This window comes from Narcine bancroftii, chromosome 7, assembly GCF_036971445.1.
Source record: "Narcine bancroftii isolate sNarBan1 chromosome 7, sNarBan1.hap1, whole genome shotgun sequence".
Classification (NCBI taxonomy): domain Eukaryota; kingdom Metazoa; phylum Chordata; class Chondrichthyes; order Torpediniformes; family Narcinidae; genus Narcine; species Narcine bancroftii.
In genome coordinates, this window is record NC_091475.1 from 148,513,718 (window position 1) to 148,541,580 (window position 27,863).

A 27,863-nucleotide genomic window follows, 5' to 3' on the forward strand; every position below is an offset into this window, starting at 1 on the left:
CCCATACACCGTTTCAGCAGATGAGACTTCCAAATCCTCTTTCGGCAAGGTTTGGATGCCTAAGAGTAATTCATCAACCCAGTTGGGCTCAGTGAGTTGGGCCATCAGGGCTACTTTTAGGTGCCTATGGAACCTTACTACTACCCCATTCACCTGGGGATGGTAGACTGTGGTGTGATATAGCTGTGTCCTGAGTGCTGTTGCTAGGGCTGCCCAAAGACTGCAGGTAAACAGGGCTCCTCGGTTTGAAGTAATGTGCTCAGGGACCCCAAAATGTGCCACCCAAGTGTTGAGGAGTGTCCTGGCATCTTTCAGTAAATATTTTGGATAAGGGAATGGCTTCCGGCCATCTGGTAGACCTGTCTACCATAATGAGTAAGTAACGAGTGTCTTGGGAGATGGGTAAGGAGCCCACTATACCAATATGAACATGGCTGAACCTGTGCCGCAGAGGTTCAAATATTTGGAGTGGGGCTTTAATGTGTCTCTGAACTTTCAAAGTTTGGCACTGTGTGCGTGTTCTGGCCCAATTAGTGACCTGTTTACGAAGGCCATGTAAGACATAATGGTTGGCCACTATCTTGACTGTGGTCTTGATGGCAAGATGGGCTAAATTGTGCATGGATTCGAATACCTGCCTCCTCCATGTGGTGGGAATAATGGGACGGGGTTTATCGGTCGAGGTGTCGCAGAGTAAACTTGTTGTCCCTGTACCAAAGGGAACGTCCTCAATACGGAGGCTGGTGATAGCCGTTCTGTAGGCTGCAACATCGGGATCGGAGTATTGTGCCTCAGCCAGGGCCTTGTAATTAATGCCTGGAGAGGTGGTGTGGACAGCCGATAAGGTTTGGCATGACAGCGCATCTTCCATGACATTTGCCTTGCCAGCAATATGTTGGATATCTGTGGTAAATTCTGAGACACAAGAAAGGTGACGTTGTTGACTGTCTGACCAAGGGTCCAAGACATTCCTCAAAGACAAAGTTAGTGGTTTGTGGTCAGTAAACATTTTGAATTTCCTTCCTTCCAGGAAGTAACAAAAATGTCTTATCGCCAGGTACAGCACCAGCAGTTCTCTGTCGAACGCACTGCATTTTAGTTCAGGTGGCCGGAGGTGTTTACTGAAGAAGACTAGAGGTCTCCAGTGTCCATCAATTAATTGTTCCAGTACTCCTCCGACTCCTATATTGGAGGCATCAACTGTGAGGCCTGTGGAAGCCTCTGATTGTGGGTGTGTAAGGAGAGTGGCATCTGCTAAAGCGTTCTTAGCCTTTTGGAAAACCTCTTAAGCTTCTGAATTCCATTTGAGATCTTTTTGGGTGCCTGACATTAGAGGGCCACATGATGTGAGCTGCTGCCAGTATGAATCTGTGGCAGAAAATTATTTTACACAATTTTATAATGTGGTACTGCCTACTGTTAGACCCATCTTCTACAATGTCAAAATAATTAAGTGGAATGGAAAAGCAGACTTGTATTGGAATAGACCTTCATAATAATTTGCACGATCTTGTCAAGCTTTTGATTTTCTAATACGACATTAAATCTGTTATCAGGATTTGGATGAAGAATTTGAGGCACCATCTCTTCCCCAAGTGGAAAGTAACTCAGGAACAGAGTCAGAAAATGACAGTTTAGATGGCTTCATTGTATTTGATGAAAATGATCTGCAAGCGACAACATCAAGCCACAATGAATTATCTCACTCTCTTCTGGCAAGACATGTTCCAAACTGTAAGTAACAATAGCCTTTTTAAAATTGCCCTTGTTACTGTAGCATAATGGAAAGGAAGAGGCAATTACTAAATAAAAAGATAACAACAAGATTTCAAATCTTGTAGTACACAAGTTCAGTATCAGCTGAGTTTTGCAGAGTAATAAATTAATAATTCCTTACTTGTGACTCATTTTTAATTTCCCTTCATTTGACATTTATTTCATTAAAGATCTGGAGTAATTTGCTTTGCATTTGGCAACATTAGGCAGTATGAAGAACTAATTAGATTGCAGCACAAAAATAAATAATTTTAAAAGGTAGTTCACCTGATTTGTGTTAAAAATACTATTTCAAATCTTCCTGCAAAATCTCTACGCTTTGGTTTTGTGTTTTTCAGGTTGTTTTTTCACTCTTATTTTCCCTCTCGACCTCTCATCTTGATTTTCTGTATAGGCTCTGTCTGGAATAATACACAATATAATTTGTGTTTTCTACCTTGGTTCCTTTTATTATTTTTAAATTATTGATTTAATTGCCTCTGTACTTCTGCAGATCAAATTCTCTCTGCTTGGCAGTGGTTTGGGATGCAGCTTGCCACTATTGTTTGGGAAAGTTTGCCTGATCTGTTTCAATGTTGTGGTGTGATTGGCAGAGTTGAAAGGAAAAGCATCAATGGGAGAAGGAGCATGCCATCTCACATAATACCCACTTGGTCAGAATGCTATAGCCATGCCTGTCCAATCATTAGAAACTCATAACCTACAAAATAGGAATGAATGCCCTTCAATCCTGGGGAATAGCCTAAAAAGAATTGGCCCTAAGCAAACTTCAGTAAGCATCTCTGTCAGATTGAAACTTTCAATTGGGGCAAAATGACTCATGACAGCTAAAAATTGACCAGGCAGAACCATTATAATAATGAGTTTATTGTCATATACATTGTATAATCTACATATGCACCAAATTTCCTACATGCTTCAGCCAACAGGTACTTTATCAAAGAGCTCCACAGTAGACATTAAATTAAAAATTGAGAATAGACAATCATACAAAAAAAATTCCGTTACCATTGAACAAGAAAAAAAATGATGTTACAGAGAGTGCCTTTGTGGTAATGGAGCAGTTCAAGATCAGTGTAATAAGGGAGGTCCGAGTCCCTGATAGCTGTTGGAAAGAAATTTGTTCTTGAACATAGAAATGCTGGTCTTCAGATTGCAGTACTTTCAGCTAGCAGTGAGAACAAATTCTGAACAGGGAGTCCTTGATGATGAGGCATCCTCTCACATCTTCTTTCAGTGGATTAGAAGTTGGCGCCGGTTATGGATCTAGCTACAGAATGTTTGCCACCTTTTGCAGCCTTCTCCATTCCTGAGCACTCGAATTGCCAAACCAGGCTTTATTGAAAACAGTCAGTATACTCTCCACCACTGTCCCATCAGCATAGACAGGTATGTGGACCCTTGGCCTCTCCTTGAGAAAATCAATAATGCTTCTTGGTCTTAGTGATGTTGAGAGCAAGGTTGTTATTCTGGCATTACCCAACCAGGTTCTTGATCACCATCCAATATCCTGTTAATTGGCCAACTATGCTGATGCCATCAGTGCATTTGTAAATTGCCTTGGAGCTGAGCCTGACTATGCAGTCACGAGTGTACAGGAAATAGAGCAGGTGTACTAAGCCCACAGTCTTGGGGTGCCCCTGTGTTGATGGTCTGCGAGGAGGAAATGATGTTGCTGATTCCCACTGACTGGGGTCTGATGATGAGGAAGTCAAAGATCCTGTTACAGTGTCCCAGATCCCTCAGTTTGGTCAAGTCTTGTTGGATTTATGGTGTTGAGCAGTCAGTGAACAACAATCATTTGTCGGCGTTCCTGTGGTTGAGCTGGTCTAACGCAGAGTGGACAACAAACGAGTTGTGATAATAGGCAAATGGAAATGGGTCCAAGTCTTTCTTGAGAAAGGAGTTAATCTGCTTCATAATTAACCATCACAATGGGTGTAAGTGCCACAGGCTGATATTCATTGAGGTGGGTCCCTTTCCTCTTCTAGGGCATTGTAATTATGGATACCCTTTTGAAGCAGTTGGGTATCTCTGACCACTGTAGCAACAGGATGAAAATATCTGGAAAAACTCCAACCAGTTGGTTCACTCAGGTTTTAATACCATCTGGGCTGGATGCTTTTTGACAATTCATTTCGTGTGCACGTGAAGTGAACTTTGATGGATTTAAATCTTTGAAGTTCCATAATTCCATAGTAAGTGTGAGGTTATCCACTTTGGCAAGAAAAATAAAAGAGCTGAATATTATTTAAAGGGTGAAAAACTACAGCATGCTGTTGTGCAGAGGGACTTGGGAGTACTTGTGCATGAATCGCAAAAAGTTAGGTTGCAGGTGCAGCAGGTTATTAAGAAGGCAAATGGAATGTTGGCCTTCATCACTAGAGGAATTGAATTCAGGAGTAGGGAGGTAATGTTGCAACTGTATAAGGTACTGGTGAGACCGCACCTGGAGTACTATGTCCAGTTCTGGTCTCCATATTTGAGGAAGGATATACTGGCTTTGGAGACGGTCCAGAGGAGGATTACTAGGTTGATCCCTGAGATGAAGGGGTTGACTTATGATGAAAGATTAAATCGTCTAGGATTGTATTCGCTCAAGTTCAGAAGAATGAGAGGAGATCTTATAGAAACATATAGGATTATGAAGGGTATGGATAGGATAGATGTAGGAAGGTTTTTTGAGCTGGCTGGGGAAATTAAAATGAGAGGATACAGTCTCAAGATTCGGGGGAGTAGATTTAGGACAGAGATGAGGAAAAATAGTTTTTCCCAGAGAGTAGTAAATGTTTGGAATTCTCTAACCAGGGAAGTCGTTGAGGCTGCCTCATTAAACATATTTAAAATTCGGTTAGATAAATTTTACATGATAGAGGAATTAAGGGATATGGGGAGAAGGCAGGTAGGTGGAGTTAGGTCATATATTAGATCAGCCATGATCGTATTGAATGGCGAAGCAGGCTCGATGGGCCATTTTTGGCCTACTCCTGTTCCTACTTCCTATGTTTCTATGTTCCTATAAACTCCATGGATAATCTTGGGATGGACTGAGATCAACATGAGTGCAGGAAAGTACATAAATGTTATTGCATTGGTGAAACAGTAGTGTAGCTGGATGAACAGCTGCCTCACTGTTTCAGGGACCTCATTTCACTCCTGACCTCCAGTTCTACCTATTGCAGGCTTTGTATGTTCTATCTTTGAGTTTCCCAATAAGTGTTCTGGTTTCTTCCCACTTCCCTGAGATATGCAGGTTAAAATATGAAGGATTAAATCAGGGGTTGCTGGCCACAGGATTATCTGTTATTCATGGATTTGGATGAAATTAGCCCAAATCCTGGGTCCTCAATGATTATGTACAATTGCAGGTTGCAATTGCAGTTCCAGCAATTTTGGTAATTATGGCAAATTTCCTGGCATAAATACTGAGGAATACACAGGATCAATGACCATTTAAGTGTCCTGATAACATCACTGTGCCCAAGACCATCATAACTCAGAAGCCATGGATGACAGCGGAGGTGCAGGTGCTGCTCTGGAACCAAGACACTGCCTTCAGAGTGGACGACAAGGTAGCCCTAGCTATTGCAGGAATCAAACAGTCTAAGGCCATCAGTGAAGCAAAGCGTGCGCATGCCCAACGCATTCACAGTCACTTCCTGGACAGCAAGAACACGTGACGCATATGCAAGAATATCCAAGACATCACCAGCCACCTTCTTCCAAGATGCACTGAACAACATTTGAGGCAAAAAACGACATTGCACCATATGACCAGGTGCTGTGTCTTGTACTGGCCAATCTGAAGAGAAATCTAAGCAGTCAGCCCAAGGAAACTCACTGACATCTTTAACTTTTCCCTGAGAAGAGCCATGGTCTCAATATGCTTCAAAGTTGCCACCATTGTCCCCGTGCCGAGAAAGTTGTCTGTGTCCTGCCTCAATTCCTTTCACCCTCCTGCACTCACGTTTACCGACATGAAGTGCTTCAAGAGACTCATCATGAGCACATCAAGCTCTCGCTGCCCCCATCACTAGGTCCCCTGCATTTCGCATACTGTTAGGTCTGCTTTGTTCATAAATGAGTGAGTCAAACACCAGACTGAGTCGAAATCAAGGTTCTTTGTTCTTTATTGCCGGATTGTAACACTTGCAACTAACAGTGTTAGTTGGAGAAGGCGCATTCTGCCGTTATCAGAAAATGGTGTTTTTTATATACCTTAGGATACGTACTTAGTAAATTATCATACCATGACATTGTCCAATGAATAAACTGTTGCTGTCCCTCTCTGCTAGCCTCCTGCACATCAATTTGTCATCCCCACTCTTATCTTGAGAGTACAAGGTCACAACTGCATCTTGTTACGGCCCAGCACTGGGAGACTCCCTCTACATTCCCAGCTCATGATGTTTTTACCTAACAGTAGACGACCTGCTATTAGCAGGGAGAACGGCACACGGGTGCCTAATAGGGACAGCGGTTTTACTCAAGGGGTTAGGTGAGGCTGGGTTTAAAGTAAAGAGGTTGAAATGTCAGATCGGAAGGAGGGTGGTAACTTTCCTAGGGAGACTCGTCGGTAAAAATGGTACGGCCATGTCCGAGGCACATAGAGAAACGATACTAGGTTATCGGAAACCTACAACAGTACAAGACATGCTAGCATTTTTGGGGCTCTGTGGATATAGTCGAACTTATGTCCCAGGATATGTGAGTTTGACCCAGGGTTTGAGGGAAATGGTCACAGAGATAGGTCACCAGAGGCTTAAGGAACCAGTCAGGTGGAATGTAGAACGCGAGGCGGTTTTCCTGCGTGTTAAACAGGAATTGGGGAAAACGATCAGCCTGGCTAATCCAGATTATAGTAAAGAATTCCACTTGGACGTGGCTGAAACTGGGGGGATTGTTAGCTCAGTTCTGTATCAGAGAGATAGAGGACGAAGGAAGGTATTGAGTTACTATAGTTGCAGACTAGACAATGTAGAAAGAGGAAAGGCCCCATGTCTCCGATATCTCGCAGCAGTAGCTAGAACGATACAAAAAACCGCACATATTGTCCTCTGTCATCCCCTGATTATTAATACAGACCACAGTGTCTCAGCCCTTTTAATGTCTAATGCTTTCAGCTTCTCGGCCAACAGATCCATTAAGATCCATTAAGATGGAGGACGCCCTTAAGGGCGGGGGGATTGAACTCGGGATTGATGGAAACGCATGACTGTGTAGCAAGAGTTAAGATAGATTCCAAGCTGAGGGAGAAGCTATTTGAGGAGCCCATGGAGGAGGTGGATTGGGAGTTATTTACAGACGGGAGTTGCCACAGGAATTCAGAGGGTAATGTGGCGGGATATGCAGTGGTAGGGTGGGAGGATGATGCACCCTATCTAGTAGAGTCCTCTATCATCCCCCAACCGGCATCAGCACAATTGGCAGAAGTGATAGGGCTCATACGAGGATTGGAGCTGAGCGAAGGTAAAACGGTTAACATTTATACTGATTCTGCGTATGCTTGGAGTGCAGTCCATATTGAAGCACCAGGCTGGATAAGAAGGGATTTTCGGACTGCTGCCGGACAAAACGTCCGTCATGATCTGGTTTTACGGAGACTGGTCAGGGCGGTCATGCTTCCCCGGGCTCTGAGCCTAATTAAGGTGGCAGGCCATTCCCTAGAAAACACGAAGGAAGGGAAGGGAAACACGGCGGCTGACAGGGCAGCCAAACAGGTTACTGGTTATCATGAACCTATACAGGGGATGATTTTGAGGTCCCATGGCAGGAAAGAAGAATTGGAGAATAGGGAAAATTGTATCAAGTTGAGTGACCACACAGAGAAGGAGGGAGAGGGACCCCCACCGAATATTGAGCACCTGATAGAAATACAGGAAATAGCTAGCCCTAGTGAGAAAGAGGAGTGGATGAAACGCGGTGCTACACGACCTAATACACGACCTATTACCCACCTATTATGGCCCCTGTAGAAATAGCTTGTAGACCCCCACCCTATGCATATGTGGAGTCACAAGGTACCCCTGACACCCCAGACGGGACCCAGGAGTCACGTCCCTTATATCCAGATATTGAAACACTGGGACATGACAGGAACATCGGGAATAGGGACACGTCAGACAAGGTACAGGCCCCTTTACTAAAAATAGAAGGGAGTAATAGATGTCGAGACCCCCGTGGAATCCAAGAAAATAGAAAAAGACTTAGGGACGCAGAAAAGGAACATGAAAAAGGTTCAGGATAACATTGAAAACTTAAACAAAGATGTGAATGTGCTGGGGCAGAGCAGTAAGGAACAAAAAGAATTAATGGTAGGTGTATTGAAAGAAATGGAAAAGATAACTACAACACTGTCAGCAGAACTCCAAGCTGGAGGAACAGTAATAGGAATAAAGGACGAAAAGTGTAGTACAGATGAGGAAACGAGATACGACCCACCATGGGAGAAAAGTAGCATTAAAGAACTCAGGAGGGAGAAGAGTAGACATGCCTGCCTGGACATAGTTAGGATGAAAAAGAAAGACGTGAAACCACTAGACTCTAACCGAAAAACTTATCTTAGAGATGACCGTGAACGATATACCTTTGACTCTGAGACATCAGAACCTGACGGGGACAGTGACAGTAGTGACGAAGAGGTGTCTGAACAGGGGGGAATAAATAGATGTATTCCAAGAGTAAAAAAGGAACAGAAATCCCCAAAATTGAGACCTCAATGCCCATCGCTGATCACGGGGCGGGGAAATCAAAAATATGTACCCTGGTCACGAATGGACTTAGAGAGTCTAATGAAAAAACTTCCCCCATTGAATAATGGGGCTGGTCCATGGATCTCTTGTTTTGAGCGAGAAACCTGTCAAGAACAATTAGCACTCGCAGATGTCAGAACTATCATGATAAAAATAAAGGCAGAAGGGGCCCTGAAGCAAATAGAGAGAATCCTTAAAAGTAGTAAATTGGGGGATGAAATAGGATTTGACTCAATTTGAAATAGATTTTGGGAAGCACTTAGAGAAACGTTCCCTACACCCTATAGTTTGGACGCCTTGGTAACCCTCCAACTAAAAGAAGGGGAGACTGCGCACGAGTACCTCTCTCGAGCATGGGACTTATGGGAGACAGAGACTGGAGAAAGACCTGACCACAGCCCCCTGGGAAATGCTCATTTTCGTAATGGGACAATAAACGGACTGCCTGGTCGGGTTCAAGCAAAATTAAGGGACATTGGGGGATTAGAGGCGATGTCGGAGGACTTGTGGAAAAGACATCTGACACATGCACTCAACCGACACCGTCAATCAGAGCAGGTTAAGTCAGAAAGTGCATCCCAGAAGGGAGAGGACAAGACAACCGATAAATTGATGAGAGCCATAGAACAAATAGGGATTAAATTAGCGGCCCAACAGATAGTCCCACAGGCCATGGGGCCAGTGATAAATCCGGGGCCCCACGTAAGGAATGGTTGGGAAAGACCCCTAAGTACCATGTATAGAGGAGAACATACCATATGCTGGCACTGCCAAAATCCTGGACACTACCAGCGGGACTGTCCAGAGGCAGGGAGAGGAAGCGGAAGAGGATTACCCTCTATTAGAGGCTATAGAGGAAGAGGAGGAAATTTTAGAGGACAAGCAAGGGGTAGGGGTGGACACTTTGATCGGCCCCAGAAAATTGGGGGCTGGCAGAGTGATCAACAAGTCCAGGCACCCCAGTGTGATGACGATATTTGGGAAGGTGCTGAATTTGATTATTGACGGGGCCCTGGAGAATCAAAAATCACGCCTCCCTGGGAGCCACCAAAAATTTGGGGGACGGTAAATGGAGAAAAAAATTGAATTTATGATTGACACAGGGGCAGCGGTTACGACCGTGATTAAACAGCCCCCAGGGAGCACATATTCGGGTAAAACTTTATCTACAATAGGATTCTCCGGGATAAGGGAAACACAGCCCTATACAGATAACATCGACATGACATTTGGACGACCAAGGGTTAGAGCACCTGTCCTGGTTGTGCCAAGTTGCCCCATTAATTTATTGGCAAGGGACATTCTTACTAAACTGGGAATAACTATACAATGTTCTGAGAAGGGCCTTCGGTTAACATACCCGGGGGACACACCAGAAAGGGAAGGACAGTTTATAGTAATGACTCCAGCCAATGCTTCAGAAGACTCTGTGGAGGTTATTATTTTCTGGATTCGACTACTGTATGATGAACCAGGCCCGGGGTTGATTAAACAGTTTTTTGAGTGGAGGGCCAGTATTCCTCAGTATGGGGATTACCAATATCCACTGGATCCTATGCATGTAACATTAAACTATACCATCCACCCGGACCAGGAGTATGAGGGGAGGTGGGACTCTCTAAAAGAAGGGAAGACAGAAATGATACATTGTCCATTTATCTTTGTGGGTAAGGAGGGAATAGCTGCTATGGTTGTCATGACAGAAGAACAAATGGAGTGGTTCTGCTTAGGAGCAGAAAGTGTGCCACACGTAACCTTGGGAATTGCCAAAGATCACCACGCCCGACAGTTGGGTCCGATGGTGAAGGAAGCGATGGGGTGTAATTACAGGCAGACAGAAATCCCGGGATATTCCACCTCGGAGGGAAGGAAATTTGTCAGACTGAATATTGAAGCATGGGATCGGGTAGTGAATGAGAAAGTAGAAAGAGACCGACCCATAAAAGGAGAAAATATTGATCACGGGGACTCAGACAAATATCTTTCTGATCTGAACCCACAAATATGGACAACGGGGCCGTATGATATGGGAGCAATAAAAGGGGAGGTATTTCTGGAATTGGCCAACCCCAGTCAGAAACCGATATGGAGAAAACAATACCGCTTGTCACCCAGTCAGGAGGAGGGTATTAGAGGAACGATAGGAGGGTTAATGGAGTCAGGGGTTTTGAGGGCGGCACCAGACAGCATGTGGAACACGCCCATCATGCCTGTCCCCAAACCGGGTAGAAAAGAATGGAGGATGGTACACGACCTCCGGGAAATTAACTTTGCTACCAAGACCATCGGGAGACCAGTCCCAGACCCATACATTGCACTTAGGGCTCTGAGTCCAGAGCACGAATACTATACTGTCATTGATGTGGCAAACGCATTCTTCTGCTTAAAATTAGCCGAGGAGTGCCAAGACTGGTTCGCCTTCACTTACCAAGAAAAGCGGTACACATATACTAGATTGCCTCAGGGTTATAAGGACAGTCCAGGATTGTTCAATCAGGCCCTTAGTGAAATCCTAATGAAATTGAAGCTCCTGGAAGAGGTTACACTGATTCAGTATGTAGTGTTAGGTCTGCTTTGTTCATGAATGGAGTCAAACACCAGATTGAGTCGAAATCAAGGTTCTTTGTTCTTTATTGCCGGATTGTAACACTTGCAACTAACAGTGTTAGTTGGAGAAGGCGCATTCTGCCGTTATCAGAAAATGGTGTTTTTTATATACCTTAGGATACGTACTTAGTAAATTATCATACCATGACATTGTCCAATGAATAAACTGTTGCTGTCCCTCTCTGCTAGCCTCCTGCACATCAATTTGTCATCCCCACTCTTATCTTGAGAGTACAAGGTCACAACTGCATCTTGTTACGGCCCAGCACTGGGAGACTCCCTCTACATTCCCAGCTCATGATGTTTTTACCTAACAATACAGACCTAACTGCTCTACAGGCAATGCAATTGCCACCACCATCCATCTAGCCCTCATTCACCTGGAAAAAAAGGGCACATGTTTTGAATGCTATTTATTGACTTCAGCTCATCATTCAACATAATCATACCACACAACCTGAAAAGGAAGCTGAGCCTGCTTGATCTAAATACCTCCCTCTGCAATTGGATTCTCGACTTCCTGCCGGGGAGACCTCAGGGAGTCCACATCGGTAACAGCACCTCCAAGACCATCACACTGGGCACAGGGGCCCCCCAGGGCTGCGTGCTTAGTCCAATGTTCTTCACTGCTGACCCACAACTGTACAACCAAACACAACTCGAACCTCATCATCAAGTTCGCTGACGACTTGACCATGGCAGGCCTGATCAGTAAGAATGATGAGTTAGCATGCAGAGATGAGGTACAGTTGCTAACAGACTGGTGAAGAGCTAACAATCTGTATTTGAATGTTAAAAAAGCAAAAGGTATAGTTGTCGACCTCAAGAGGGGCCGGGGGAGGGGGGGAGGACCTTGCTCCGCTGACCATTGATGGCTCCACCATTGAGGTCATCAGGGATATTAAGTTCCTTGGACTGCATTTGGCAGAGAATCTTGCCTCGTCCCTTAACACAAGCTCCATAGCCAAAAAAGCCCAGCAGGACCTCTACTTCCTGCGAAGGCTGAAGAAAGTTCATCTCCCACCTTCCATCCTCACTACATTCTAGAGGATATATCAAGAGCATCTTGTGCAACTACATCACCACCTGCTTTGGAAGCTGTACCTCCTCGAACCACAAGACCCTGCAGAGCATAGTGTAGTCAGTGGAAAATATCATTGGGGGAGGGGGGCGTGGGCCTCCAATGGAAGATTTAAACCTTGTTTTTTACTTTTGCAGCCTTTGCTTCTGCAAGGCTGAGAACCTGCTTGTTTTTTAGAATCAGGAGACATAAGCTAAATTCCACCGAAGGGCCAGAGATGCAGTTATCTGACGAAAGGACATCTGTGTACCAAGAACATTTAATCTTCCTGCTGGTTTTGGTCACAGACTGTCAGAGGCCTAGTCTTGATGCAAAATAAACCATTGTATTCAAAGTGATAAGCTGAAAATTACATTATTCGATAGAAGCCTAGGCATGCTAGCTTGCTCGCTTATCTTTCTTACTGTGCTGGGAATAGGTGGTTGGGTAAGCACTTTTTGGGTAATATAAGCCATGGTCCCGCTGCTGAAGTTTGAGACTCTCCGAGAGGTAGCAACATCTCTCAGCAAGAAGAAGAACTTCTAGAGTCCAGCCAACGTCCCGGTCAGGGGAGGTGGAGAAGCTGCTACCGGCTCCCCGACAACCTACTACAAGTGTGCGGTCATTGCCTCGCTTCGGCAGTTGGGACCAGTCCAGGCGTTGATAAGTATAATTTGGAAGGGCTAGCATATTGTAGTTTGAAATCAGCTTTTGAATTTGTAATAAAAATTTGTATAAACTGAACTGCTCTCGGTGTGTGTGTCTATTTTCTTTTGGTAGCTCAAACATTGTGACCAATCTATAACGAACAAAGTGAGAGGTACAAGTTTACCCAGGACAGGGCCTCTTCTTATCATGAAGGACATCTACACCACTCAATGCAGGCGAAAGGCAATAAACATTGTGAAGCACTCCACACACCCCTCATGTTAACTGTTCTCCCTTCTGCCATCTGGTAGGAGGTACTGCAGCACTTGAGCCCTTACGTCCAGATTGAGTAACAGCTTTTTCTCCCAAATCCTCAAACTTCTGAACTCCCAGAACATTTGTGGATAGGGTACCGTGGACTGTTACTGTATTGGTCGTAATATTTTAATGTGTTTAACTTCTAACTTATATTTATGTAAATATGCTCCGTGGCCCTGGAGAAATGCTATCTCATCTTTATTGTGTAAGCATGGTATGAACGATAAATAAAGGTGACTTGATTTGAAGATTTATCTCATGTTCCCTGAAGAATCTGACATCAGAACACTGGGAAATTCACTGGCAAAGAGCGTCTTTTTTGTTTGCATGGGAATCTCAAAACACAGAGAAATTCCATGTGGAAATGCTGGGACCTGTGTTCAAAATAAAGCCGCTGTTTGAAAGTTACCAATTTGTGTTCCATTCTCCTGGACCCCTCTATTACAAATCTGCTATTATGCCTCACCATTTTTATTTTCCTAGATTTGGTAACCACCAGCACAAATGCATGAAATACCTTGTCCATTCTTACAGAAATGAGGACACAACACTTCACCCTTCCACACATCTCTTTTTCCAATTATTTTCTGCACCTTGTAAATTGTGTAATATTTATAGATGCCCAGAGGACATGGTTCTCAATCCCAGATCTACCCCAGTACTTCTTTACTCTCATTCCCCAAATCCATAATATTGTCTGCCATATTATGCTTGGAATATTTTATTGCAGTATTTCAAGATATCCCATCATCATTACCTACAGGAATCCAAATTCTACTCAGACTCTAAGCTCAGCTAAATTCTATGGCATTTTGCCATACCACGATAACCTGTTCCCAGGGATTCCACAACTCAGTGACTTTTCTTATGTTGATACATTAATGACCTTAGTCCACAACTTATATATAATAATGTTCTTCCTAGTTTATATTAAATCTGTCAGCATTAAAGTAGATTAGGAAATAAGGAAATAAATGTGTTTTCCTATTTATTTTTTACAGTCCACATCCAAGATTCGTATTCACACTTCCAAAGAGTTGTCAAAGCATTGTTGATCAATTCATTTGATATCAATTTCCTTAAATCCCTGTATGGTGAGTATATGTATATAACGAGAAGAGAGAACTCCTCAAGAATTCATTTGATAAAAGAATTACTTGGTATGGAACTATGCTTTATTTAAAATCAGTAAAGAACTTGAACTTTTTAATTAATGGTGCGTGTTAAATCCACTGATTTGAGCTTCATTGTCTAGACTAATATATTGGCGGCAGGGAGCTTTAAGAATTAGTATCAATCAACATTAAAAATGAGATTTTTTAATTTCATATTTCTTGTAGCTGCATTAGTTTGCTTCTGTATTATTTCATCTAGTAGAATACTTGGATGCTATAAATAATGTTTAGAAATGATAAAATAGGTTGGGAATGCTAGCCAATAATCTGAGCACAGGCTTACACGAAAGAGCTAATAGATGAATGCAGGTGGGAAGGTAGAAGAGAAAGAAGTGACAGGGGAAAAGGGTAGAGGGCTATGAAGGATAGCTCTCTGATAGGAGAAAGAAGGGATAGGATCTGGAGAATAGGAGACACAGGGATAGGTAAAGTGAGAGATTAGAAGATTGGAGGTCAATGGAAATTGGAGGTCAATATTAATGCTTTCTGGTTGGAGACTGCCACGATGGAATGCAAGATGCTGTACCTCCAGCTTGTGAGTGGCCACAATTTGGCAGTGTTGGTGTGGCAATGGTGTGTGGAATGAAAATTGTTGGGCACTGGGAGATCCTTTCCACTGCATCAAACAGAGCAAAGGTTCTCAACAAAACAATCTCCACTGTGACCCATTTCCACGGTTTAGAGAAGACTGCAGCGGGAGCAGTAAATAACCCCTACAGATTCACAAGTGAAGTGTTTCTCAAGGCATTTTTTTGCAAGGACTGTTTGAGGTTAAAAATGGTGGTGAGGGACGAGGTGGTCACAGGATAGGTACCAAGAGGCTGATTAGTAAAAAGAGATAAGTGGACAGGGAAGTCAGGGAAGGAGCAATACCAATGGAAAGAAGAGAGGGGAAAGGAGGGGAAGATGTGACTGGAGACGGATCCCATTGTAGGTGCTGGAAATTGTGGAGGATAATATGCTGGATATGGAGGATGGTGAGTTGGTAAGTAGGGGATCAGAGAGGTCCTTTTTCTTCAGAATACTGCCATTATCTCTGCCCTCACCTGCATTGCCTCTTTTTCCCACAAATCTGCCCTGTCCTTGTAACGCCTCTGGTGGGAAGGGTCCAGGGCAGATTTGTGGGAAATAGAGGCATTGTGAGTGATGGCCAAGATAATGGTAGTATTCTGAAGAAAAAAGTATATCTCTGATTCCCTGGAATGGAACCCCTCATCCAATGAGCAGATTCAGCAGCGACAGAGGAATTGAGAGAAAAGAATAGAGTCCTGACAGGAGACAGGATGGGAAGAGGGGTAGTTAAGATAACTGGGAGTTAAAAGGTTTAATGAAGATGTCTGTTGATCGTTTGTCTCCTGAGATGGAGACAGAAAGATCTAGAAAGTGCAGAATGTTGCTAGATATGGACCAAGTGAATTTGAGTCTGGTGAAAGTTGACAGAAAAGTGGGCAACACCAATATAGTTGTCAGTGTAGCAAAGGAAGAATATTACATCTTGTGTCAGACAATGATGAGACCAAATTTGGAACATTTTGTGCAGTTTTGGTCACCTACCTACTGGAAAGGTATCAATAAGTTTGAAAGAGTGCAGATAAAATTTACAAGGATGTTGCTGGGGCCTGAGGAACTAAGGAATAGAGAAGGGTTGAATAGGTTCAGACTTTATTCTCTTGAATGTTGGACATTGAGGGGAAATTTGAAAAAGGTACACATAATTACAAGAGGTCTAAATAGGGTAAATGCATGCAGGCTTTTTCTATTAAGGTTCGGTAAGATTAAAAACTAGACTACATGGGTTGTGAAATACTTAAGGGGAACATTTGGGGGAACATCTTCACTCAGAGGGTGGTGAAATTACGGCATGAGCAGAAATGGTGGACATGAGTTTGATTTTGACATTGTAATTGTATGGATTGTACTAATTGGCCGATAAAGGCTCGGACTGGCCCGCCCCCTGATGACACTCTCACCTGGATTCCTCCCCTGGGACCCAGGCCATAAAGGTCGGGCCACCTCTCCCTTCCTTGCAATTCCCTCGCTTGAATCCAGGCCAGCTCAAGCCTTCTGTACAATAAAGCCTATCGTTCTCCTCAGTCTTTATCCTTTGTGATTATTGGGGCAACTGATAGTGCCCAACAGACATCTAAAAGGAATTTGGATAGGTACATAGATGGAGGGATACAAAGTACAGGTCACTGGAAATAGGTAAAATAATAGTTTGGCATGGACTCAATGGGCTGAAGAAAATGTTTCTGCTATAGTGTTCTATGGTTCTAATATTTTAATTGTTTCATTTATTAAAATGTATTGGGACCTTTTAACATATGTCTAATTAACAGGCATTTAAAAATGGTTTTAAAAAGGCATTTGGCATCAACAAGCAGTCAAAAAGCCATCAGATGTTCTAGTTCACTGTCTGAGGTCTAGTGGTTCCTTGTTTCAAGTTTTGTTTTGCTGAAGGTGCAACATCCAATCTTTCAGGCTGATCCTCTGACACTGCAAAATTTGTGGGGAATATTGGGGCAAATCAGCCATTTCATGAAAATTTCTGTGTGCAAAATCTGGCAGTTTCATAGTCATTTTTACCAATACTAGTTTAATGATTCCAGATTTATTTAATGAACTGAATACATATCCACCAGGGTGGGTCTTTGAAATAATGTCAGAATATCAGGAGGAAAAGCCTCTGGATTCTAGCCCAGTGACTTAAACTGCTGAACTACCATAATATTGCTAGTTGGGCAACAATCAGCAATGATTCAGGACTTGGCTTGCTCTAATATTTTGTATTACATCATCTGTTTCCTCTCTTTCATATGGATTCCAATAGAAGGGAAAAGGAAAAAGAAATATGCAAAAGAAATCTTGAACTCACTGAATTATTTGGATAAGCGTTGTGTGCAGGTGCGTCTTACAAACTTAAAGACAACAAGTCGGTGGACTAATTGCTACCAGGTGAGCAGTCAGAATCTGATCCTGTTACTTGGGGTGGCATGGATAAAATAGTGGTTAGTGCAATGTGATAGTCAGCCCAAGACAGAACATACACAGTAGAACCACAGAGCATACAAATTACGTGGGAGCGAAGAATATCAAGTCAGGTAGATAGTGTCACCTTGGTCAATATTGACCTGCACTCAAAGATCACAGTGATTCGGTACAATATTTATGGCAAATTTTGGCAGCATATTTCTCACGTTGATAAGCAAGTTCTTTGAATTCATTTGAAGTACATTGTTCCATTTCCTTATTATCATTTATCATTGTGGTTCTTTCTTAAGAAATGTAAATTACTGTATTTACACACATTAACAATTAATCCTTTTTAAATCTCAGAACTTTAAACATTTGAGATAACGTCTCGTCTCGAGTGGTTGTCTCCAATATATATCGAACATGCTCTGTACGTTTGGATTTTGATATATTTATCAAATGCTAAGTATTAGTCTGAGAATTGATCAAATCCTTAACACACACACACAAAGCAAAGGCATCTGATACTGCTGTGTAATGTCTCTGCCTTCTGTAGTAATTCTGACAGATCACTTATCAGCCAGCCGAATGAATGGGAACAGGTTTGACAGATCAATGAGCTGTATTCTGACTGACTGCTTATCAATGCCCAATTGGAAGCAGATGCTTTCTATTAATTTAAATACTAATATAGCTGTCTGGAAAGGCTAATGAGTCTGCTTTCAAAAATGTGAACTGTGATTTTTTTTCCCCCATCACTGGTTTATCCGCAAGCTAGGGAATTCTGTATTAATAAAGACAAATCAGTGATGTTTTTCCTTAATAATTGTCATTTCTGGATGACTTAAAAATAGAATCTTTTGAAACGTACAGGGGTTGCAAATTAATTGGGTGTAATTAGGTGGCATGAGCTTGTGGGACAAAATGGTCTGGTACTGTGTTGTTCATTTAAATTATAAAATAATTTTAGCAAAAAACACACAAATCCTGGAAAAACTCAACAGGTCAAACTTGTGTTTTACCTCTGTTATTTTCTCCAGCATTTGTGTGAGGTTTTTCTTTTTTCACTTAACCACTGTGTTTTACCTCCCCAAATAATTTTAACAAAGTGAGCAGAGGACAGGTTTCACCTTGAATGAGCTATCAAATTGTCTACCCCAGAATGTCTTCCTATTCAGACTGTATGCTGAAGTGGTTTGTTGAAACTGTCGCATCACTAACTGTGGAACACTGTGTTAAATAGCATGTGACAAAATATTGTGAGTGTTGTTGCCCTGCAGAGAGCAGAGACAAAGAGACATAAATTGAATGCTTTTGCCATCCCCCAAACACAAGTTTTATTATCAGAGTTTGTTGTACTCTCCATTTGGAGGTTTTGGTGTACGTGTAGTTAGCAAAATGACAGAATGAAGTGTATTATTTATGAATTGTATCCAATTGATAGTGGTATTAGGAATATGAGGCAACTTGAAAGCTGCTTGGTGATAATACTGTCAGAGGAAAGAAGAAATATTATCAATGGCATTTGCCAATTATTATGTTGTTTAACAACTCACAGAAGGTATTGAGGTCGTAATTCAAAGATTATCAATCTAAATGCATGACTCCTGAGCATCAGGGAGATTTATCATCATCTTGCAGAGCATCTGGTGGAGTATTAAAAACTACTTTTTAAAAAAACACTGTTGACTTGTTTGTTTACTTTCTGTTGCTGAATGCTACTTCAAGCTGTAATTTTTGAATTTTTTTTTCACTGATTAGTCTGTTTATAATGGCTTAGAAGGAGATTCAAACCTAGAAATTGAATCAGAAATTAAATATTTGTGCTTACTTCATGTGCAAATCGTGTATTAAAATACGTTTTGCATGTGTCAAGTGCTTCTAAACAATTCTGGCAGACACTTTGTTAAAAATTTCCATTGGGTACTTCGCACTGTGATTTCTTCCAGTTTCTTATGTACACAATAAGTAGGGCATGCTTCCGATGCACTAATGAAAATTGGATCAAAAGGTCATAGCATATGACCTGAGATTTCATTCACAGTGAAACAAGAGGGAAAGCATAGCCCAACTTAGAAATCTCATGCAAGTTAAAAGGTTGCCAGTGGACATTTGCCTTTATAAGCTACACTTCTCCTACATTGAATTACAGTCAGTTCTCTATAGCAAGCCATTCTCAAAAAAAAAATTGTCTATGCTCCCCTACCCATCCCCCTCCCTGGGGACTCTGCTCAAAGTTTATGGGCCTCCTTCCCCATGAAGCAGTCCTCATTTTGAATTCTTCTATACTTCTCTCCTACTGATGAGATAAAAATTATTAAAAATATTGATGTTTTATGAGGTGAAAAGAAAAAAGACTTTTACTTAAATGTGCTGTGGCCCCCAGGGGAGAGGGGTTCAGGCTGTATGGCCTTCACTGAGAATAGCTGCTCTATTAGCTCACTTACTTTCAATTCATGTGATTCGGGGGCATATAGAAATTGTTGCATCACGAATAGTGGTCAACAAAAAAATAACACTATGTTATCATGGAGCTAAAATAAAGATCAGTGCTCCTCAGTGAATCTAAATAATGGATATTGCTCTGGAAACTCAACAACTTCACGTCCACTCTTAAGGCTACTGCTGTCTTTTAGTAGATTTCGTTGGCATGACTTCAAGTCCTGCTCATCTCACTACCCATCTACTCTGTGAGTGCCATTTGCTGCTTCAACTCCAAACTGGAACATTTCAATCAATTTATTTCTAATTTCATCCCTTCCTTCATCTTCATTTCTGATATCTACTTTCTTCAACCTGACTCTCTCCATTTGTTTGATAGATTATCAACTTATATTTCCATTATATTTTTTGCAAGGATTCTACTTCGTTCTACCATATTTTCTAATTTCTGCATATCCATGCTCATCCCACTCCTGTTCACGCTACTGACCCACGACTGCATTGCCAGATCCAGTTCCAACAGTGTCATCAAGTTTGCAGATGACACAACAGTCGTCGGCCTCATCAGCAACAATGATAAATTGCGAGGTCACGTGATGCAGGGAGAGTAGGCGAAGGCAGAACCCAAGAGCTCCCAGGCTTTTTAAGCAAAATTAGGGTTAAAAGCTAAGTATCAAAAATACCAGGAAAGGGCTTCGGAAAGTATTTACAGTACAGAATGACCAAAAAGGGCAAGCTGCTGAGTAAAAATACTTACCCCGAAGCAAGAGACTAAGCAAGGTATGCCTCGTGGTGGGAAAAATGGTGGGGCCATCCTGGCACTCGAAGTGGAAGCTGCAATTTCAAACATGAAACTTACCAGATGGGAAGAGCAGGACTCCGATGGAAATGGCCTGCAAGTACCTGAAGAAAAATCCCCTGAAGCCCTTGGGGATGGGGAAAGGATCGGGTCCCCCCTCCTTCAACAGGACCGTCGGACTGGGTGCACTCGCGGGGAGTGCGAGGCCCACGAAGAGGACAGCGTCAGCAACGATCACGGGGCAGCAGCGCTGAACCCCACAGACTTCAGAGCAGCCTGACAGAAGGGGAACCGGCAAGAAATCGACGTCACTGCAGACAACGGGTGAGATTAATACTTACCTCTGCCCCAGTAGTGGGTCCAGGATCGAGTCCCACAGAGCAGTGGGAGCCCTGACAGCAACTGGCATTGAAGCAAACAGTCCAGCTGGCAGGAGCAGCGCTGCTCTAGAAGGGATCTCTAATAGCAGTGGGGGGGTCCAGAAATCTACAAGAGCAAGACTTCAGCGATGACGACAGATCCTGTAGAGCAGGGAGACCCAGAAAGAGAACTCTGCTAAAGAAAAGCAAGCGGGGGGCTCCGAGCCCTCCCTGCAAGATGTTATGGACAAGTTGGGGCAAATGGAAAGCAGGCTCTTTAGAGCTGTGGATGAAAGAGCCCAAGACATGGAGGGGAAGCTGGACAAGGTCCAGAGCACCCTATCTGGGCTAATGGGTAGGGTTGCTGAGGTGGAGGAAGGGGTGAGCCAAAATGTGGATAGTAAACACAGTATAAATAATAGGGTAGAAATATTATTAAAGGAAAGGGAAAATGTTTGGAAAAAATTGGATGCCCTTTAAAATTTTAGCAGAAGAAATAATATTAAGATAGTGAGGTTAAAAGAAGGGGTGGAAGGGAAAAATCTGACACATTTCTTCCAAACTTGGATCCCTAAGATGCTGGGTAGGGAAGTGCTGGGAGAAAAGGTCGAGGTGGAAATGGCGCACAGATCTCTTTTCCCCAGATCTAGTCCTGGACAAAGGCCACGATCTGTCCTGGTAAGACTGCTACGTTACCAGGACAGAGAAAAATTGCTGGGGGCAGCAACAATTAATGCAAAAAGAAGAGGGTCCTCCCTGGAGGTAGAAGGCAACAAAGTTTTGTTCTACCATCCTGAAAGCAAGAAAAGCATTAGAACCATCTAAAAGATCAGTTAAACAAAAAGGTTACGACTGTGTATTAAGGTACCCAGCCACCCTTACGGTATCGTTGCCAGGGGCTACAAGAAAATTTATTGCAGACCCAAAGGAAATGCGTGAATTTGCCAAGGGTTTACCTGCAGTGGGAAACATAAAGGAGAAGTAGAATTTGAAGGAAAAGATGTTCTAGATTATACTTATATGTTGTCTAACCTTTCTTGGTATTTAAATTGTTAAAATACATTTTTTTAAGAAAGGGGTTAACCCAAATAGCTATAATAGTTTTATCTGTGACTTTTCCCAGGGAGCTCAGGTGATGGAGAGTGGATTAGATGGGTGCCAGTGGCACAACCTATAATTATGGGGAATGGTTGACAGCTGAAGGAAGGTGTCAACAAAACAGAAGGGTGGGTGGATGTAGTATGGGGCAGAGGTTGCATTGGGAGGGTTATATGGGATTAAGGGGAAGTATGACTGTGAATGTCTTTTGCACTTGGTTTCATGTTGTTCTGCTCAGTTATTTGAATTATTGTCTTTGTCTTCATCTCCCCTTGTATTTTATTTGCTTATTCTCACAGTTTGGGTGGAGTGGATCAAAGGTTGGATGGTAAGAGATTGGGAGTGCATGGGGGAGTGGCAGTGAGGGGGGAGGTACTTTGGGAAGAACCTGGAGATAGTGACTAAGAGCATAAAGGTAGTCTCTTTTAATGTTAACGGCCTAAACAGTCTGTTGAAATGAAAAGGGGTCTTGGCACACATTAAAATAATGGGGGTGGATCTGGCCTTTCTTCAAGAGACACATTTAACTGAGCGGGAACATCAAAAGTTAAAAAGTGAGTGGGTGGGCTGGTTTATATGCTCCGTGTTTGGCTCAAAAGCAATGGGAGTGGCACTTTTAATAAGAAAGAGTGTTCCAGCGCAGCTGCAGAGGGTGATTGCAGACCAAATGGGTAGATTCATAATGGTGCACTGTCAAATATACTCAGACTCCTGAACATTAGTTAATGTGTACGAACCCAATTTTGATGATGAAAAATTTATACAGGACATTTCCCTACATTTGGTGGAGGGAAGTGAAAATATTTTGATAGGAGACAACTTTAATTTATGCCTGGATCCTGTATTGGACAAGTCCACAAAACATATAACTAGGACTAGAGCAGCAAAAGCCACAATTGATTGTATGAGAGAGTTGAATTTAATATATGTGTGGTGTAGAATGCATCCAAGAGAGAGAGACTACTCATTCTACTCAAAACCACATGACTCCTACTGTAGAATAGATTTATTTTTGGCTTCAGCCCATTTAGAGAGTAGGATCATGGAAGTTGAGTACAGAGTGAGACTTCTCTCAGACCACTCCCTTCTGGTTTGCCAGTTAAGCAGGACACAGCATACAGGTGGCATCTTAACACTTTGCTATTGAGAAAGCCAGAGTTCTGTAGCTTTATAAAATCTCAAATAACTGAGTTTTGTGAGGACAACTGTCCCTCTACTGATAAATTTCTTCCATGGGACACCCTCAAGGTGTACTTTAGGGGTCAGATAATTGGGTATACAAAGATGGTCAAGAAAAACTATATCAGAGAAGTGGAGGAATTGAAAAAGGACATTACCCAATTAAACAAGGATTTTCAGGAATCAGGTCTAAAGGACCAGAGCTCTCACAAATAAGAAATTGGAATATAATATGCTTCAGACGTATAGTATGGAAAAGGTTATTATGAAGTCGAGACAAAAATATTATGAATTGGGGAGAGAGTTCATAAGGTTCTCGCGTGGCTGTTGAGGGTGGAATAAGCCTCAAGAACAATTAATGCAATACAAATGGGGAATGGCCAGATCTCGTACAAACCAAAGGAAATTAACGAGACCTTCAGGGAATTTTATAAAGGATTATATAAATCTGAATTGTCTGGGGACCTCAATCAAGAGGACAAGTTCCTGGCCAGATTAGACCTCCCCTGCCTGAGCCCAGAGGATCAAGTAGGATTAGATCTTTCTTTTACTGAGGAAGAACTGGGTAAATCATTGAGAGCGCTGCAAACAGGCAAATCTCTGGGGGGAGAGGGGAAACGGGTTCACACCTGAGTTCTATTGAGAATTTAAGGACTTATTGATGCCTCTGTATATGGAGATGATAGACCAGGCTAGGGAAACAAGGTCCCTGCCGGAATCTTTTGCAGTGGTGATTGTTATAATGATCTTGAAGAAGGGTAAGTATCCGCTTTTGTTCTCTTCCTATAGGCCATTTTCTCTGCTGAATACTGATTACAAGGTCCTAGCCAAAGCTCTGGCAAATAGATTGGCATTGCATTTGCCAAAATTGATAAATAAAGATCAGACAGGCTTTGTGCAGGGAAGGCAGCAGATAATATTGGCAGATTGCTGAGTGTTATGCATGACAGAATCTAGAAATCAAAAGGGTCTGGCCATCTCCTTGGATGCAGAAAAGGCCTTCGATAGACTGGAATGGGATTTTTTATTCAAGCTGCTGGAGAAGGCAGGGTTGGGACCAATTTTTTCAAAACTGGATTAGGGCGCTATACCACGCGCCCAAGGCGAAAATTGTAACCAATGGGAAGGTCTCTTCAGCCTTTTCACTTATCAGATCTAGTAGGCAAGGATACCCAATCTCACCAGCTCTCTTTGTGCTGGCAATTGAAACATTGGCAGAAGCCATTTGTCAAGATCCAGCTATCAAAGGTTATAGAGTGGGCCAGGAGGAACACAAAATGAATTTGTTTGCTGATGTTGTACTGATATATTTGACAGACCCTGCGACTTCTCTTGACTAGATTCACAAGGTACTGGAGGACTATGGGGAACTGTCTGGGTATAAGATCAATTGGGATAAGAGCAAGGTGATGCCACTCACAGAGGGTAATTATAGTCAATTTAAAGGAATTAGTAATTTCAAGTAGCCATAGAAGGGGATCAAATACCTAGGAGTTAATATTGATAGTGACCTGAATAACTTATACAAGTTAAATTATGCCCCCTTGCTGGGAAAAGTCAAGGAGGACTTAAAGAGGTGGATGCCCCTGCCTATCACACTGGTGGGCAGGGTCAACTGCATCAAAATGAATGTGTTGCCAAGATTCCAATATCTTCCACTGCTATCTTCAAATAAGATCTTTTCTACGGGACGTAATAGGTCCATGTATGGTCCTACCTTGTTGCAGTAGCATAGAAGCCCTGATTTGAAGGGGGGTTGGCAAGAAATTTATTTCAGCAATGTATTACCTGTTCCAATCAGACGGACCTAAACTGGGTCTTCATAGGTCAAGAGAAAGATGGGAGTCGGACTTGTGTATTACAATTGATGAGAGGTGCTGGTCCAACCTGTGCCGGGAAAGCATGACCACAGCCATTAATGCAAGGTACAGGCTGGTCCAGTATAACTTTTTGCACCAATTGTACATAACACCACAAAAAAATCAATAGATCAAAACCAGAATTCTCGGATCAATGATTTAGGTGCAGTGTTGCAACCAGGACATTCATGCATGCAACCTGGTCATGAGGCAAGGTGAGGCCCTTTTGGGTAGATCTAGGCCAAGTTCTGGAGAAAATTATTGGTAAACAGTTACCTCAGGACCCGGATTTGTTCCTGTTGGGAAATATATCGGACATAAGGCTTACAATGAAGCTGTCCAAATTTCAAATACAATTTGTGTTAATCATATTGTGGTGACCTGAAAGTCCGACTCTATTCTTAGTATTGAGCGATGGAACAAGGAAATGTAAAGTTGTGTTCCCCTGGAGAAAATAACTTACAACCTGAGAAACAAGTATAGCATCTTTTGGAAGATTTGGCAGCCATACATGCACTACATAGGTGCATGGAAATCTTTGTTCTACCGTTCCCTGCTGTGGCTCCCTCTCTCCCGATCAAGGAAAGTCAAGAATGAGTACCGAACCGGAAGCCATCCATTGAGCCATGATAGTCCCTGTTTCTTTTTTATTATTTGTACTCTTATTCATTTCCTTAATGTTAATGTGTGTTATTTTTATTGACATTGTAGTATGAATGAATCGTTTCGTTTTATAGGTGGGGGGAGGGGGTTGGGTAATGATATGGGCTTTTATATACAGTCATCAAGAAAAGGAGTACATATACATGTATACGAGATTGTGAACTGCCAACATTGGCAGATATGATTGTACAGGCCTGTGTGAAAAATTATAAATATTTTTTAAAAAACATTGATAAATTGGACTACAGAGAAGGGGTGGACAATCTCATAACAACCTGAGTGTCAAGATGGACAAGACAAAGGAGATGATCGTGGAATTCAGGAGGATCAGAAACGACCACCCTCCACGACACATTATAACTCTGTAGTAAAGAGAGTGGTGAGCACCAAGTTCCTTGGAGTAGAGTTAATTAGTGACCTCTCATGGACACAACATCTCCTCACTCGTCAGAAAGGCGCAACAGCGACTGCACTTCCTGAGAAGACTTAAGTGCACAAGGCTATAGGCCACCATTACTTCAATCTTCTATAGGAACTCTATTGAGAGTGTCCTGGCCAGCTGCATCATAGTGTGGTACAGTTGCTGCAGAGAAATGGATCTGAGGTCATCCACAGGACCATAATAGTGGCAGAGAGGATCACTGGAGTCTCCCTCCTTCCCCCTCCCCCACCATCAATATAATCTTCCAGGGTTGATGGCTGAAGAGGGCACGCAAAATCATTGTGGATCCCTTCCATCCTGCACACAGCATCTTTTAGCTGCTCCCATTGGGAAAGAGATACAGGAGTATCAGAGCCAGCACCACCAGGCTGAGGAACAGCTTCTTCCCATGGGCAGTGAGAATGCTGAATGACCAAAGGAACTGTTCATGCAAACCATCTGAGACTCATTTGTACAAAAGAATATTTATTCACTAATTTTTATAGATATAACCTCCTGCATATGTGTGTACACATAAGTACACAAACAATATTTGTCTGTATGTGTGTTATGTCTGGTTGCATGTCTGCATGTTTTTGCACTGAGGATAGGCAAATACTGTTTCGTCAGGTGTACTTGTATAATCAGATGACAATAAACTTGATCATTACCTCCAAAGTGCAAGGATACTGATTTACAAAGAGAGATTTGTTAAGCAAAAACATAATTTAATAATTTTGGGGTTCATTGTGGAGTCTGATAACAGCAGGAAAGAAACTGTCCTTGAATCTGGTGGTGCATGATCTCGTAGTCATGAATCTTGCTCCCGAAGGAAGGGGATGGGATAACTCTTTTAATATGTTTGCTGGTTTTTCAAGGTAGAGGGTATTATAAATGGTGTTGGACAGGTGAGGGTATGTGTGATTACCTGATCCATATTCACAACTGTGTGAAGTGCCTTCGCATTCACAAAATATGCTCAAGACAAAAGTTGAGAACAAAGAACATTTATTTATATTTACAACATTGCAAGGTTGGGTACTCTCCCCTTACCTCAGGAAAGTACCCCGAGGGCAGGAAGCTTCTTTGTTTTTATACAATTTTTACTTCACCTCCCCTTACATTTGTCTTACCTTTGTCCTTCTTGGATTGGTTTGGCACTTTTCCCTATTCGTCTGACTCTTGATTGACTTTCTCTTTTCCCGTGCTCACATCTCCTTTCCCCACCCCCTATTAAAAAAGCTCTGTGTGTGTACTTGCATATTAAATTCCTCTTATCTTGTTTACACTGTTCTGCTGTTTTTCATGCACCATTTTACACAAAGAATATTTTAGCTTTTTTCTTGCTTTTTCTTTCTACCTTCTATAACTGTTTCAGAACTCCTAACATTAAAATAATAACTGTTTCTAAACTCCTGCAATTAAAATAATAACCATTTCTAAACTCCTTCAATTAAAATAATAACTGTTTCTAAACTCCTACAATCCACCCCTTAAAAAGAGCTACGCTTTCAAACCTGTCTAAATAATTGAGGTATCTTTTTCCCATAGTTTCAGAAGGTTCTCTGCCGTCTCAGCATAATCCTGTTGTTGCAGAACCATAATGGGACCGATTTGTCGAATGGCTCATCTAACCAAACACTGGAGGCAAGGAAGGATGCAAGGGTTCAGTATTAAGGCAAGAAGTATAAAGGCAGAAAATATAAGTGCTGAATGTATCCATGATCAGGAGCC

At 42.3% G+C, this 27,863-nt stretch overlaps 1 protein-coding gene across 2 annotated transcripts in view; it reads left to right on the forward strand.

Moving 5' to 3' along the window:
• The window catches only part of ccdc82 (coiled-coil domain containing 82), a 92,994-nt gene that overhangs the window by 17,060 nt on the left and 48,071 nt on the right, over positions 1-27,863 (forward strand). For both annotated transcript variants that reach the window (XM_069890774.1, XM_069890775.1), the window contains exons 3-5: positions 1,557-1,734; positions 14,163-14,255; positions 17,167-17,291. In XM_069890774.1, coding sequence (XP_069746875.1) covers positions 1,557-1,734; positions 14,163-14,255; positions 17,167-17,291 — 396 coding nt within the window. The remainder of the gene's footprint in view (positions 1-1,556; positions 1,735-14,162; positions 14,256-17,166; positions 17,292-27,863) is intronic.